At 32.8% G+C, this 16,126-nt stretch overlaps 1 protein-coding gene across 2 annotated transcripts; it reads left to right on the top strand.

The window, feature by feature from the left end:
• dap (cyclin-dependent kinase inhibitor dacapo) lies at nucleotides 1-14,341 on the top strand. Of its 2 annotated transcripts, XM_085662097.1 has the most exons (3): nucleotides 1-1,003; nucleotides 1,131-3,437; nucleotides 13,606-14,341. In XM_085662097.1, the coding sequence occupies exons 2-3, from the start codon at nucleotides 2,462-2,464 to the stop codon at nucleotides 13,704-13,706; spliced, it is 1,077 nt and encodes a 358-aa protein (XP_085518223.1). In that variant the 5' UTR covers nucleotides 1-1,003; nucleotides 1,131-2,461; the 3' UTR covers nucleotides 13,707-14,341. The 2 variants fall into 2 exon arrangements, with proteins under 2 accessions (XP_085518223.1, XP_035741925.1); XM_035886032.2 differs by having other exon boundaries at nucleotides 1-3,437.
• Nucleotides 14,342-16,126: the final 1,785 nt, after the last annotated feature.

The following is a 16,126-nucleotide window of genomic DNA, read 5'->3' as shown; positions in this document are numbered from 1 at the left end:
CAGTTAGTCGCTAGAGGGCGCTTCACACGCGTTGGACGCGTCTTCGCGCAACTCCGTTATAATACTTTTTTTTTTGCAAGGGCATTAGACGACGACGAATCATCATCAATCGTGTACCGCTTGTATACCGCTAACTGCGTTCTCTCAATCTATCTTTCATTACGTTAGACAGAGAATAATAGACGTTTATAAAAGCAAGTTACTACGGGCTTACGAGACGTTACACGAAGTTTCTTTTTTTTTGCTCTTTCTATTCATTTATTCGTCGTCATTATCGTTATCATCTAACAGTTCTTCTTCTACTAGAAGAAAGAAAGAGAGAAAGAGAGAGAGAGAGAGAGAGAGAAAGAGAGAGAGTTCAAACATAACGGTTAATCGTGCCCGATCGTCGATCGTTGCTTTTTCTCGAAGCTTGGCGGGAGTTTAGATTTACGAGAGAAGTTATAAACACAACTACGAAGATAAAGTTATTCGTCAAAAGCTTACTACGGGCCGTGTGCAATATATATATATATATATCATACATACATATATATATATATATAAATCATTTTCCGAAGGCTTCTTTTATACGCATCGTTTTTCGAAAGGATCAACGATTATTTTTCTCCTTACATTTTTCTTTCGTTTCTCTCTTTTTCTTTCCTTTTTTTTTTCTTCTTCTTCTTTCTTTTTTTTTTAAATTCTCTCGCGAGTGTACTCTTTTCGTCGCGTGTGTGCCAAAAGATATACGAAGAAGACAAAAAGCGCGCGACGAGCCAGTTCGAAATTCGCACGCGCGCTTCAACGCGTTCCAGCCTTTCGTCGTCATTCTCCTTCTCCTCTTCTTACTATCTTCTCCTCCCTCTCTCGTCGTCGTCGTCGTCGTCGTCGTCGTCACCGTCACCGCCGTCGTCGTCGGCGTCGTCACCGTCGTCGCTCGCGAAGGCTCGCGCGCAAGTGCGTGCAACGTTGCCGGATCAAAGTTCTCGCGGGCGCCTTATGACCAAGAGAGAATTCTAACGTGAGAAGAAAATGTTACGAGGAAAGTGTGAGAGAGAGAAAGAGGGATAGGACGATTGTGTGTGTGTGTGTATATATATGTATATATATATGTATATACACACATATATATATATATACACGTATAGATATAATATCATCGAGGGGAAAAGTAATATACTCGAAGGAAGAATATAAAGAGAGAAGAAAAAAAAGCGAAAAAGACGAAAGACGAAAGAAAGAAAGAAAGAAAGTGAGTGAGTGAGAGATAGATAGTGAGAGAGAGAGAGAGGAAAAAAAACGAAAGAGAGAGAGAGAGAAAAGACGAAGGCTTCTCGTCGTCCTCGTTCGTGAACGTTGGAAGTTTGTTTTCAGCCTTTCCGTCGGTCTCTCGCGCTTGCCGCGTTGCCAGATTTCCAAGCGACGAACCGTGTCTCGTCGCGTACCGCCTCCCCCTCGCCGTTTTACTCCTCTTCATCCTCCTCCTCCTCTTCCTCCTCCTCCTCCTCCTCCTCCTCCTCCTTCACATCATCATCATCATCATCATCATCAACAACCTCCTTCTTTCTTAAAAACTTGAGAAAACATTTTCGTGAGAACTTTACGTGCGTGTTGAAAAACAAGTATATATATATATATATATATATATATGTATGTACTATTGGGATATACATTTAGTGAAAGGTATATATCGATGATATCGATTATCAAAGTCCAGCATTTTCTGGAAATTATTATTTGATTGTTTTTCGCGCGTGATTTTTGAGTGCCTGAAGAAAAAAGGAAAAAAGAGAGAAAAGACGAAGAAGACGAAGAAGAAGAAAAAAAGAAACAACGAAGAAGAGCTTCGCAAACGGCCGAGAGAGGAAGGAACGCGCGCGGCCATTATTCGAAATTCGGTTGGATCGCGCGTTCGTGCGACGTTGCCAGTGTGGTTTTTGTTAGAGAAGACCGGGCGGCGCGAGTATTTCAACGCGCTTTCGAGAGACACGACGATTCCAAGAAGGATAATCATCTATCTTTCTCTCTTCTGTTGGGCGGTGGTGCGAGCAAGTAGACGACGGTAATACGATTAGAAAAGAAGTGAAAGAAGAAGAAGAAGAAGAAGAAAAAGGAAAAGAAGAAAAAAGTGAGAGAGAGGGAGAGAGAGAGAGAGTACGGTTTCTTTATTTTTTCTTTTTTGTTTCCCTCCTTCTTTTTATGTGTCCGGGTGAAAAGAATTTCGATTACGTCGGTTCGACGCGGGCTTTCGAACGACGACGTTTTGGAAGTGTTAACAGTAATTTCGTGAGAACGAATAGAAAGGGACAGATTACCACGTGATTCAGAGAGGGAAAAGAATACATTCTACGAAGTATATATATATATATATACAGAGCACTACGTACGCGATATTATATCGTGTCGTCGAGTAGAGAAAGAAAGAGAGAGAGAGAGAGAGAGCGACGTTGCCGCGCTCTAGAAAGAGCAACAACGAAATATGAGCGCACGAGTGTTGAATCCGGCTATGATGACGGAAATGAGTCGGAACATAGGGGGAGGGCGAACGGTGCCGAGCAGAGCAGCTCTTGCGCGCGTTAGAAGGGATCTCTTCGGTCCCGTCGACCATGCCGCGGCTCGTGCATTGGCCGAACGCGAGTTACGTGCACAATCGTTGCTCGACAACGAACGTTGGGGATTCGACTTTCACTTGGAAATACCGAAATCGAATTCCCGATACGAATGGGAGATTGTTACCGCCAATGACGTCGTACCGGAACCTTATGCCCTACGTGGTATGCCGTATTTGAGGAAACATGCGCCTTCTACACCAAGAAAAAAACGAGATGAGAATGTGCAACAACAACAGCGATCATTGATTATCGCTAGTACTGGTGCTACTAGTACTACTACTAGTACTACTACTATTACTACGACGTCTATTCCTCCCCAACGAACGTTGAATGGAACGACCAATGTGAAAGTAGCGGCGTTGGCAGCAACAACAGCAGGAGCAACAGCAGCTACTGCGGTCGTTGTCGTTGCTGATATTTCAACGACGACGACGACGACAGCGACAACGACGATGATAGCAACATTGCCAACGACAGCAACAACAGATCCTTCTTCTCCCACCTCTCTACCTGCTATCGTTGCCAATGGAAAATCAAAGAAAACGACAACGATTGTTACTACTCCACAACGTACCGAAGACAAATTGGTATCCGTTGTTCTTCCAACCGACGAACTTCTCGATGAGAATACCGATTCCGAAAGGACGCCACCTCAACGGGAACGATCAAGGATACCAGAGATTGGCGAAATTACGCCGAACGAGACCTCGTCCTACGATAATAATTCGTACGAGAGTCCTAGGAAAAAGAAGAAGTACTCGATCGAATCTAATAACACCAACAACACCAATAACACCACCCCTGTATTGCCGGCTAACACGAGGAAACAGTCGACGATTACCCGTAAGTTATCATAATTTTTCTTTTTTTTTTTTTTCCTTTCTCCCTTTTTTTTTTTTTTTTCTTTTATGCTTTTCTTTACACAGTTAAGCATAAGAGATCGTTCTGGTATTGAAATTTTTCTCTTTGTATATATTTTTTTTTCCCCTGATCACAATGGCATTCTCACGTATTAATCATATATCGTGATTAATATCGTATATTAATTAAAAAAATTCGCGTTAATAACGTGCTCATTATCCGGTCGATCGAAGTATATAAATATATCCTATGTGTGTATGTTTTGCTTGACGAATGAAAAGAAAAAAAAAAAAAAAAAAAAAAAAAGTAAAAGGCGAATTATTTTCTACGTATATATGTATATATATTGATCGGATCGATCGATCGATTGGATCGCGTGTTCGTGTTTACGTTCTCACGCGAAAACAAGTCAGCCGTGAACGAAGAGAGGCAAAACAAAACAAAATGAAATATAACCACAAAAAAAAAGAAATGAAAAAGAAAAGAAATCCGTCGTAGTTACATCTGTGATATAGGATAAACGAACTTTCTCTCTCTCTCTCTCTCTCTCTCTCTCTATTTATCTATCTATCTACTATCTATCGATTATCTATCTAGCTATCTTTCTCTTTCTCTCTTCGTATAATCGTTTATATATTTCTCGTACGAGTGAACAAACGAAACCTTAAGGCATCGTCTCCTGCTTTAATTTGTAAGAGAAAATGAGATTTGTTAGGGGGGAGAAAAAAAAGAAAAGAAAAAGAACGATATTTATATTATATATATAATATATTACCAAATATACTATAATTTATTCAATGAAAGAGCAAGAGAGAGAGAGAGAGAGAGAGAGAGAGAGAGAGAGAGAGAAAGGAAGAGGAGAAATCAGGAAACGAAATTTTAATCAATTAGGTTCGTTGCATCTCGTCTCTATCGAAACGACGACGAGTTATTCGTAAATTTGTGTATATCATGTATATGTATGTGTATTTATATATGTATATGTATGTCTATATAAGATAAGATGGAATCTGACAAAATACATTTGAATAAGTTTTACTGGTTTTATGATCGACAAGCATTAATTCCTTAACGATAATCGTTAAATAATATCGATTAAATAGCACGATTATAAATATCTTCGTTTGTATTCGAAAGAATAGAAATACTATTGAGGTTAGGATTTCGTGTAATGACAAGTAGGAAGGAAAAAAAGGTATATAGTAAAGAAATCCGAATTCGATATACATTTTGAATAAGTTTTATGATAGATTATGATTGATATTAATTCATTAACTATAATATATTAATAATATCGATTGAGATTGAAAGAATAGAAATATTTTTGAGGTTAGCTCGGATCCAAACGTTAATGGAGAACTTTTATTTGAAAGAAATTAAATGTGTTCTAACCTATTATTTTCTTATCGTGTGAAATCACACGTCATTTGGAAATAACTAAATTGAAAGAACGAGTGAATGAGAGTGAGAGAGAAAGAGAGTGAATGAGTGAGTGAGTGAGTGAGTGAGATAGTTTTGAAATACGCGCTTATTTCTTTTTATGAAGTGTATGAGAGAAAAAGAGAGAGGGTAATGTCTTTAACTCGGATAGTAGCAATCGTGTGTGTTTCGCTTGGAGATCTTTCTTGATTATATAAATGCCGATTGCGTAACCTCGATCGGTGCTGGAATACGTTTGTTTTAAAAGCTTATTGCGTATAGAATAAAACGTGTATCATCTCCTTTATACCATGTAGACCCTTTTTATCTATTTGTCTATCCATCTATCTATCTATATGTATCTTTATATATTTGGAAAGAGGGAAAGAGAGGGGAGAAAGAGCGAGAGAGACTGATTTCGATTAAAGATCATGGAAATAAAGGAAAGAGAATATAAGAATACAAATGAAAGAAAGATAGAGAGAGAAAGAAAATAAGATAAAAACAGAGTCGGCGAACGGAGCTTCGATTTTCGCGCCTCTAATCTATTCGAAACGACGCGCGTATCTTTTATGATTAAAAGGAAGGTTCAAAGGCGAAATAGTTTTGTTTATGTCGTTGCACGTTTTACATAAATATATATATAATACACATAAATAAATATATATATATATATATATATACATACGTATATACACCTTCATACATATTAATTTCGTAACTTTAGCATCGTTTAGATTTGTATAACTATAATTGTGCATGTATATAAATTTTTTTTACATTTGTCCTTTCTCTCTTAAGTAGTTTTATTATTATTATTATTATTATTATTTTTTTTTTTTTTTTTTTTTTTTTTTTTTATTTTCTTTTATATTTAATAATCGTTGAATTAAAATCGAAATTAACAGGGATTGATATAAGCCATTCGTAATGCGATATTATATTTTGTTTCAAATTTTGCGTTCCATTTTCTCCACCTCTTACTCTTCCTCCTCTTTCTCGATACACTTTTCCAATGGATCAGCCATTATTTTTTTTTTTCTTTTTTTTTCTTTTTTTTCTTTTTTTTTTTTTGCTCGCGAGATAATAAAACATTGCAGCCTAGGTCAATCTAATCCAGCGGTCGGCAAGGTCGTCCCAATTTATGTAATTACGCAAGTCAACCGGTAATAATGAGAAATTGCAGTTGGGTTTCTTTCGTTGTTCTCTCTTTCGTTCACGCATATATTGCGAAAGATATATATGCGATTATATACAATATATAATATATAATATATATATATATATAAATTATACGCATATTGTTTTGCGTTATGCATGTGTGTGTATGTGTATATGTATATATATACACATGTATGTTATATTCTACATGCAGTTTTTTATTTCATATAAATGTGGAAATCACATCGTGAGAGAGAGAGAGAGAGAGAATTTTGTAAAAGTTTTTCTTTTATTTATTTTCTTTTTTCTTTTTTCTTGTTATTCTTTTATCCTTATATTTTTCTTTTTATTTATTTATTTATTTATTTTTTATATCACGATTTAATCAGAAAAAGTATAGATAAAAAAAGGAGGAGATACTTCTATTTCTCCGACGGAAAAGTTTTGTTGACGATTATGGCCGTGCCTATATCTGCATCCTGCTGTATTGGTTAATACGATAAAGTTAAAAATAGATATCGGTTAAATATTTATTTTTTATTTTTTTTTGGTGGAGGGGAGGTTTTCTTTCTTTTTTTTTTTCTTTCCTTTTTTTCTTTTTTGCTTCCTTTCTTTTCGCGGATAAGCAGCGAGCATCATTGTCTAAGACAAAAAAAAAAAGGCAGAGAGAGAGAGAGAGAGAGAGAGAGAGAGAGAGAGAGAGAGAGAGAGAGAGAGAGAGAGAGAGAGAGAGAGAAAGAATAAAAATAAATTCATAAAAAATATTTGACCGTCAAATTCGTAAAAAATATCGCGCCATTTTGTTTTGTATCATTGTATAAGCAGATAATTAGTTTATTATAATTTCTTTCTCTTCGTCCTTTTTTTTTCTTTTTTTTTTTTTTTTCTTATTTCTTCTTCTGTTATAATTAAATTCTCGAAGGAATTCAATATAAAAAAAATAAATTCTAATCTAATCAAGATCTATTTATCGATCTATCTCGATCTATCTAATCGTAGCAGCAATGAAATACTTTGGTGACAGAACAACGACTTTGATACGGAATAGAAAAATCCTTTTTCTTTTTATTTTTTTGAATTTCCCGCGTTATCTCGACGTTATTATTTTCGTGATCATCGACGATAATAATGATAACGCATTGCAACTAACGTTATCGAGTTTGTTAGAATACATTTTCTTTTTCTTATATTTTTTTTTTTTTTTTTTTTTTTTAAATGAGAGAGAAATAAAGAAAAAGAGTAACAACAACGTTGGCCTTTCGTCGCACGTGCAAAATAACGCACGTGGTTTCAAGGCTAATATTGCCGGTCTGGTGACGCATTTATCTGTAAGAGAATTAGTCACTAAATCTAGTTTTTTTTTTTTCCTTGTATAGAATTTATTGGTTACATTCATCATAGCTTTTTCTTTTATATGCATGCATAATTTTGTATCTGTTGATTTTTGATTAATGAAAGTCAGAACGATAATATAATATTCCTTTAATTAATTAATACTATTAAATGAAGAATTATTTGTTTCTTTTCAATTTGTATTTATTAAAAAAGATAAAGAAAATAAAAAATAAAAAAAAAATAATAAAAAAAAAAAGAAACAATTTTCTATTTTAAGAATCTTTAATCTTATTAAAAAGTTAAAATGTTTCGATGTCGTATCTTTGTAGATTTGATTTGTTTTGGAAAATGGAAAATTTAATGAGAATCTAATATTATTTATCATTGTTTAGGATTACGGCCATTTTGTCTCTTTTTGACTCGTATAATACCTCACGGTCTAATTCTCTCCGGTTTTCTTCTATTTATTATTCGATCGTGCAAACCACCCACGCGACGTGACTATTTCTGGATGTGACTCCGTCGTCATCTCCGTTGTCGTTGTCGTCGTCGTTGTTGTTGTCGTCGTTGTCGTTGTCGTTGTCGTTGTCGTTGTCGTTGTCGTTGTCGTTGTCGTCGTCGTTGTAGTCGTTTCTTTGTCGCGAGTGGTCCAGCGTACGCGATGACAACGAGTCTCTTCTCTCCACTGTGTTTATATTTTTGCGTTGCACCGCGGGATGCCGACGCCATTTTTGTTCGCGCGCCAACGATATGCAACGAACTTCATACATACGAATTGTGTCATCATCGTACGTAGTTAAAAAAAATTTTTTTTTTTTTTTTTTCCGTACGTAGTTCCTAACAATTTATATGTAAAAATGTGTAATTAAATCGGTACGTGTGGTTTTTTTTTTATGCATATATGTACATATAAGGTATTTTAATATTTATATATGTATATATATATATTTAATTTTTAAGATTATATCACAATCGACATCTATCGTCGATTCCCGGTAACTTTAACAAATTAATTAAATATCATACGAGTATGGACAAAAAAAAATCAATTAATAATAAAATTGACAATCGATAATAAGTTGATATTATTGTTAATAATTTAGTTTGTTTCGAGGAGGAATAAGAAAAAATTGAATAAATTGTTAAAACGCAAGTGGATAATTCAGCGATTAGAAAAGAAGGTTGCATTGTAACGAATACGTTTACGGTAGAACGAGCATAGGTTAGTAACGTATTTTGCTTTCTCTCTTTCTCTCTCTCTCTACGCACACACGTAGTACACACGTATATAATATAATCTATAATACATAAATGCACGCATACAGTGGGGTCTCGAACGATTTTTGTAACGTACTTTATTAATGAGCCGAGCGGCAGTCAGCTGTAGAGAGACCCATATGGGATTTTCGTGCCACCCCCGTATAGGTTAACATAACCTCTCTACCTTCCCCATTTTCTCAAAGTCTACCTTACCAGTACTCTGTCTTTTCTACACCTTTTGTTCTTGAAATGATGTGCGTGTACAGCCGTCTGCATTGTATACACAAACACACACACACACACATATATATATATATCTATATGTATGTTGTAACTCCGTATGGGGGTATCAGCTGTGTTCACAATCGTGACGCAGAGCTAGGGGGTGAGCATAGGCACCGATCCCCACAGAAGAGACTCGTCATCATCGTCGGCATTTTAAATCAGTATCGTCGACGATGCACTCGGCACCCTTCCCTTTTTCTCTTCCCTTCCCCAACCCCCTTCTTTGTGTCTTTCTATATATATATATATATATATAAACGACCCGCATATGCTCACTCGAGCCGTCCGATTTCGAATTTGCTACGATGAATCAGATTTACCGGTTGCCAATGATCACGATTATTATTGTTATCATTATCATTATCATTATCGTTATCGTCGTACGACTGGTCGCACTCGGCTGAATCGATAATCGATTCGAGATTAAAAACTTAGAGGTTATGTTTCGCGATTTTCATCGGTAAACCTATTATAAAGCATTTTAGATTTTATTGCGTTTAATTGATTGAAAATTAATATGTGATTATTAAATGTCGTTGATTTCGTTTTGTTGTATTTGAAAAAAGAAAAAAAAAAAAAAAAAAAAAAAAAAAGAAAAAAGAAAGAGAGATCAGATCAGATAAGAGAATAAAAACGAAAATTAAGATATTCTAAAGATAATTTTAGGTTAGAAATTTTTATATTAATTTTGAATATATCTGTTATCTTTGAGATATAACGAGTTAACGTAATCATTTATAGACGATGAACGATATTAAATAATATGACTGACTGTCGTTGGAAAGTTTTGTTAACGATCGTTCGACATTTATCGAATCAGACCGTCAATGCTGCGTCGAAGTCCTTCGCGTCACGTGACCTTAGAGCCATTTCAAATTTCAATCATATATAATTTAAAAAAAATAAATTAAAATATATTCACACTGTCTGTCGTTTCCCAGTCTGTCCGATAAGTTATTAAAATTCGTAGAATTGACTTTTTTTTTTTTTTTTTTTTTTTTTTTTTTTTTTTTTTTTTTTTTTATCAAATTATTATTCAATATTCAAGGTTTTCAAAATATCCGTGTAAAAATTTTGTAAATAATTCGAAAACATATCAATCTTCTTCATTCCCTCGTCGTCCTTTTTTCTTCTTTATCTTTTTTTTTTCTTTTTTTTTCTTTTTTTTTTTTTTTTAAATATATGTATATATATATATATATATATATATATATATATATATATATATATATATAAAAAAAATCGTGTCTTGTAAGGAAATCGAGGGACTTCACAATAACGTAATTCGAGCGTGTATCCTGTTTACATGACGTCCGGTGAAACATACTACATATGTATAATCTATATAATGAACGTGGAAGAGAGGAAGAAAAATATTGCGGTGGTGATGAGGTTGGTTGGTGGGGCAAAGGGAAGGAAGGAAATGAAGACTAGTAATAGAAGTTCGATAGCCTTTCTCGAATCGATTTATCTCGGGGAAGAACATTGCGAGTTCTTTTCTCCTTCCTCTTCTTCATCTTCTTCCTATTTTCTTCTCTTTCTTTTTCTTCCTTTCATTTTTTTTCTCGTTTTTTCTTTTCTTTCTTTCTTTTTTTTTATTTTCTTTTTCTTTTTTTTTTTCTTTTTTTTTCTTTTTTTTTTTTTTTTTTTTCTTGGAATCATGTTCGTCCAATTGCGGTAAAGAGTTGCGGTAATTTCTTGATAACTTGATAAGCATTTTCCTTTCAATATTACTCTTTAATGTTATTTAAAAATGCAACGCGGTGCAATTAAGATGCAAGAATAATATTACGTTTGATTGTTTTTTTTTTTTTTTTTTTTTACTGTGAAAAAATTAATAAGAAACATTAGGAAAAGGTCTTTGTTAGATTGAAATTATTTTTTTGTAGAGATCTCATACGTATATATATATATATATTAATAATAATAAATAAATTAATATTTGTAGTATATAGTACAATTAACTATACTATATTTTATATTCTCGTTACTATACATCTTAATATAAGGTATAATATAATATATAGAAATTATCAATATTATATCAATACAGAGTATAACTTATATCGTTTAGTATAATATACAAGCTAATATACTAATTGTATTATACTAACAATAATAATAGCTTTATTATAAATTATAATGAATTGTATTTTATAAAAAAAAAAAAAAAAAAAAAAAAAAAAAAAAAAAAAAAACATTTCGTATCATTCTTCATATCGTAATATATCGTATAATTAAAATAATTATATATATATACATATATATCACACTTACACACGTACACGAAGAGAGGAAAAACACATAATGTAGTGTCAGATTTTTTATATATATATATATATATATATATATATATATATATATATATAAAAAAGATAAATATCTAAAAAGGAATCGACGCGTGTTCGATTGATAATGATCGTGTCGTGAAATAAATAATCATCTTTTTCGATTCGTACGAGACTCCATGGACGACACGCGTGTGCAATGAGAATATAGGAGGAGAGGATGGTGAGGGGTGTATTTGGATAGGTAGATAGACAGGGTGATATAGGAAAGAGGGTTGGCCCTGTGGGAACGTCAAAGGGTAGTAAAACGAGAACGTCCGACTGCCATTGACGTTCCTATCGTAGCCATAATTCTTGTCACGTGTCACGAACAACAGTGATGAACGTGAGGTAGACACAGTGCCCTAACACATTTGGTACGGCGAAAGGAAAGGTTCGTGGGAGAGGGAGTGGGGGAGGGCGAGTGAAGGGTGGTTTTGAAAGGGTCTTCTGCGTTCTCCGATCTATAATAAATCGGCTTTGAGGGGGAGACAGATGTATCGATTTTTCCTATGGAAATTTTGCCAAATGTTATTTAGAAAGAGAGACAGAGGGAGAGAGAGAGAGAGAGGAAGAGAGAGGAGAGATATGATGGGGAGGAAGAGAGTGTGGGGAGGGAAGTTTGATGAGATCTTATAGTAAGTCTCTTTTTGTGGTTGGAACGAGCTAATCTACGTTGCAGCATGAGTCATTGTAGGAAACTTTGCTTTCTTTCTCTCTTTGTCTTTCCCTCCCCCCCCTCTCTCTCTCTTTCCGTCGTTCTTACCGTGATATTATATTTTTTTCTGTCTTTTTTTTTTTTCTTTTTTCCTTTTTTTTTATCCCCTTCGTTTCCTCTTTCATCTTATTACTTCTTTGTTCGCTCGTATTTTTCTTTCCTCGATGCTAAGATTCTTTCCTTTTTCTTCTCTCTTTTTTTTTTTTTTTTATTACTCCCCTCTTTTTTTTTTCTCCTTTTTTGTACTTCTCTTTTAATCTTTTTTTTTTTTTTGTTCAAATATTCGAATTTTTTCTTATTGCTTTAATTTGATAATATATTACATAAATGTTTGTTGGATTCTTTTTTTTTTTTTTTTTATTTATTTATTTATTTTTTTTTTTATTTTTTTATTTTTTTTTTTCCTTATCTATTAGAGCGACGAAGTATTGTGCTATCCGGAAAATTCATACCGATTTGTGGTAGGTAACGTAATGACAAAATTGGCACGAATTTTTCGGACAACCTAATATAAATATTTATTTGATTTGTGTTTTCTTCTTTTTTTCTTCTTGTTTCGTTTTGATTTTTGTTTTTTATTTTTCTCCTTCTCTCTATTTTAAACCCATGAAATGTAAATTTTTATTCGGTCTTTTTTTTTTTTTTTTTCAACGTGTGTAGTTCGACGAAATTGCAGATACAAAATAATTATAATATAAGAATATTTTATATATATATATATATATATATGTATAAAAAAAATTAATCTAATATACCAAAGTATCTCCTTCTTCGATATTTATTTTCTTTCTTTTTCTTTCTTTCTTTCTTTTTTTTTCTCCTTTTGGTTTCTTTTTTATCGCAGAGATTTGTTGTATGTGCATTTAACAGACGAGTTAAGTTCATAGGCCGATATCGTGCAGGAGGGCGAGGTCAAGTTTTGTGGCTGCGTTTTAGCGATTAGAAGAATAAAAAGAAAGAGAGAGAGAGAGAGAGAGAGAGAGAGAGAGAGAGAGAGAGAGAGAGAGAAATAAAGAAAGAAAGAAGGAGAAAAAGAACAGTCGTAACTCTTTCGAGATAACTGCGTCGTCAGACGACGACGACGTTAACGTTATCGTCATCGTCCATATGGTAACATTCCTATTACAAACGGTATATATTCACTTTCCTCATCCGTTTTTACAACATCGCTGATGATTTCAACACTTTGAACGATCTCATTTAATTTCTAATTAATTAATCATACCATATATACATAAACATACTTTGAATTAATTATTGTATTGATCAATTAGTCACCTAATTCAAAATTAATTGCAATAATGTACGGGGACAAATATAGGGTGGACCAAAAAGTTGTTAAAATTATTTTAAACGAACAATTGAGCTTCTTTTGACCAATTCTTTTTTCTTTTTCTTTTTCTTTTTTTTCTTTTTTTTTTTTTTTTGTCGAACAGCACCACCAGCACCATTTTACAATCTCGTAAGGGATGTGTCGAAATTGAATTCTTTTTTTTTTTTTTTTTTTTTTTTTTCTTCTTCTTTTCCTAAATCTGTTAAACACTTTTGGTCCACCACGTTAGGAGAAAAAGGAAAAAAATACAATAATTATTACGAGAACAGACGGAAGATTATATTTCTATTTTTCTGATTTGTTTGATTACAGACTTCATGAAGAGCCGTAAACGTAGCCTAAACGGTAGTACGAAGGGCGTAATAGAACCACCGGAAAAGGTTGCACGTAATGCTGGACAAATACGCAGCTAAAGAGCCTTCGGCATTCTCCTTCAGCCTCGCCATTAATTTTCTTCCAGTTTCCTTCGATGGACCAGAACAATATATCCACTTGTAATAAATAAATTTGTAAACAACGGCAATTTGCGAAACGATTTGAAGAAGAAATACGTGAATGAGAACAAAACATTGAGAAAAAGAAAAACGGGAACAACAATTAACAACCACAACAATAACAATAACAATAATAATAATAATAATAATAATAATAATTAGAATCATAATCAGTATCATAAAAGAACTCATTTCGTTCTTTAAGGTGAGAAAATAATTAGAAATTATTGAAATTGTAATTTTAAGATATTGAAAGGTATTGAAGATAGTTAAGATAAGATAAGATTAAGATGAAGATGAAGATGAAGATGAAGATGAAGATGAAGATGAAGATGAAGATGAAGGGACATACACATACACTTGAAGAAAAAGTTAAATTAGGGCGAGGTCCTTTAGGCTGTGCCATTCTCACATAGATTTTATCCCCAGCCCACGAATACGTCGGCAAAAAGAAGAAAGTAATGACAAAGACGAAAAAAACAAAAACAAACAAACAAATATAAAATACGAACACATAAAAACGAAACGAACACGCGAAAAATTAGTAAACGAAATTTATTTATATATATATATATATAGATATATATATATAATTACTTTTCCTCTTGTTTATTTTTCTTTTTCAATTTTTTTTTTTTTAAAAGAACTTTTATTCCCCATAATCAAAGTACCACCGTAATGTATAGTTATTCTTTTTTTTTTCTCGCGTTCGTGGGGTTTGTATACAATTATGATATCCTCCGAGTAAGAAAAAGATTATAATTAGCATCATAAGACAGCTAGTAAATAGTATCGACAATATCGGTAGCAACAGCAGCAGCAACAACACAATATATAAATATATATATATATATATGTATATATATATATATATTTATATAAAAAGAGAGACGACGACTTTCGATGAAAAAAAAAAATTAAACAAGATATATATATATATATATATGTATGTATATATATATATATATATATATATATGTATGTATATATATATATATATATATATATATATATATGTATGTATATATATATAAAAGGAAGGAGTGATTTATTTTGTCAAGGTCGTCGATATTTTTTTATCATTCACATGGGCTTTTTTTTGCATAAGTGTTTAAGTAGATTAATAACTACGATTCGGTCATATATATATGTATATGTATGTCTATATCTATATGTATATGTACATGGAATGACGAGGATGTTGATCACGCCGATGTTAACAATAATGATGATGAATAGTGATTAAACTTATAATGATGAGATATGGCAATGGTGATGATAATGATGAACATGATGATGATGATAATGATGATGATGATGATGATGATAGTGATGATAATGATGATGGTGGGTAACAGCTAGCTTTGAAAGGATGATTAAGGAATGAAAAAAAAAACAAACAAACAGTTAGTATAGGAGTGCTCTTTTTGTCGAAATTAATTATTATTGTAATATATTCTACACACACACACATATATATATATATATATATATATATATATATATATATATTTATATATATATATTTTTTTTTCTTTTCTTTTCTTCGTCTCGGACATAAACAAAAGATCATTGATTAATTAAGATTAAGAGTTAAGTGTTTGTGTGATGTTTGTTTATGAGAGCAAATTAAAAAAAAAAAAAAGAAACAAAACAAAAATGAATGAATGATCGAATGAATGAACGGAACGAACGAACGAATGAATGAGTGAATGAATGAATTTTGAATTAGGTTTTGTGTATTAGAGTATGATTTAAGGTATGTTTGTTTGTGTTCTAGATTAATATTATAGGAATTAGATATTGAAAAGTAAGATTTAAGTTTAGTGAGAAAGAGAGAGAGAAAGGTACATGGATTTTTCATTGTATTACATATATATACCTATGTCGGTAGTATATTTTTCTATATATACATATATGTGTGCGCGCAATTTGTGTGTATGCGTGTGTGTATGTGTGTTTATGTTTGTATGTATTAGGAAGGAAAGAAGCAATTTAGGCTGGTCTCTGAGAATTTTTCTAAGTCTTCTTACTCGGTCGTCCTACATTCCACGAACGTTCGATGACCTTTCTTAACCTCCTCGAAGGTTCGTGGAACTTAACGTGCTCGTGCGGGTAATCTCTTAAAACAAAGACAAAGAGAAGAAGGAAGAGGAGGGAGGAGGAGGAGGAAGAAGGAGGAGAAAAAAACAATTAAAAAAAAAAAAAAAAAAAAAGAAAAAAAAAGAAGTGAGAGAGGGAAGAAAAGGAAAAAAAGAAAGAAAGTAAAAGGGGAAGAAAAAAAAGAAAAGAAGAAGAAGAAGAATTAGCGTGTACGTAATACTAATCGCGTTAATTTC

Source organism: Vespa mandarinia, chromosome 17, assembly GCF_050613455.1.
Source record: "Vespa mandarinia isolate Hongniang chromosome 17, ASM5061345v1, whole genome shotgun sequence".
Classification (NCBI taxonomy): Eukaryota; Metazoa; Arthropoda; class Insecta; order Hymenoptera; family Vespidae; genus Vespa; species Vespa mandarinia.
This window is presented reverse-complemented; position numbering and strand designations above follow the sequence as displayed.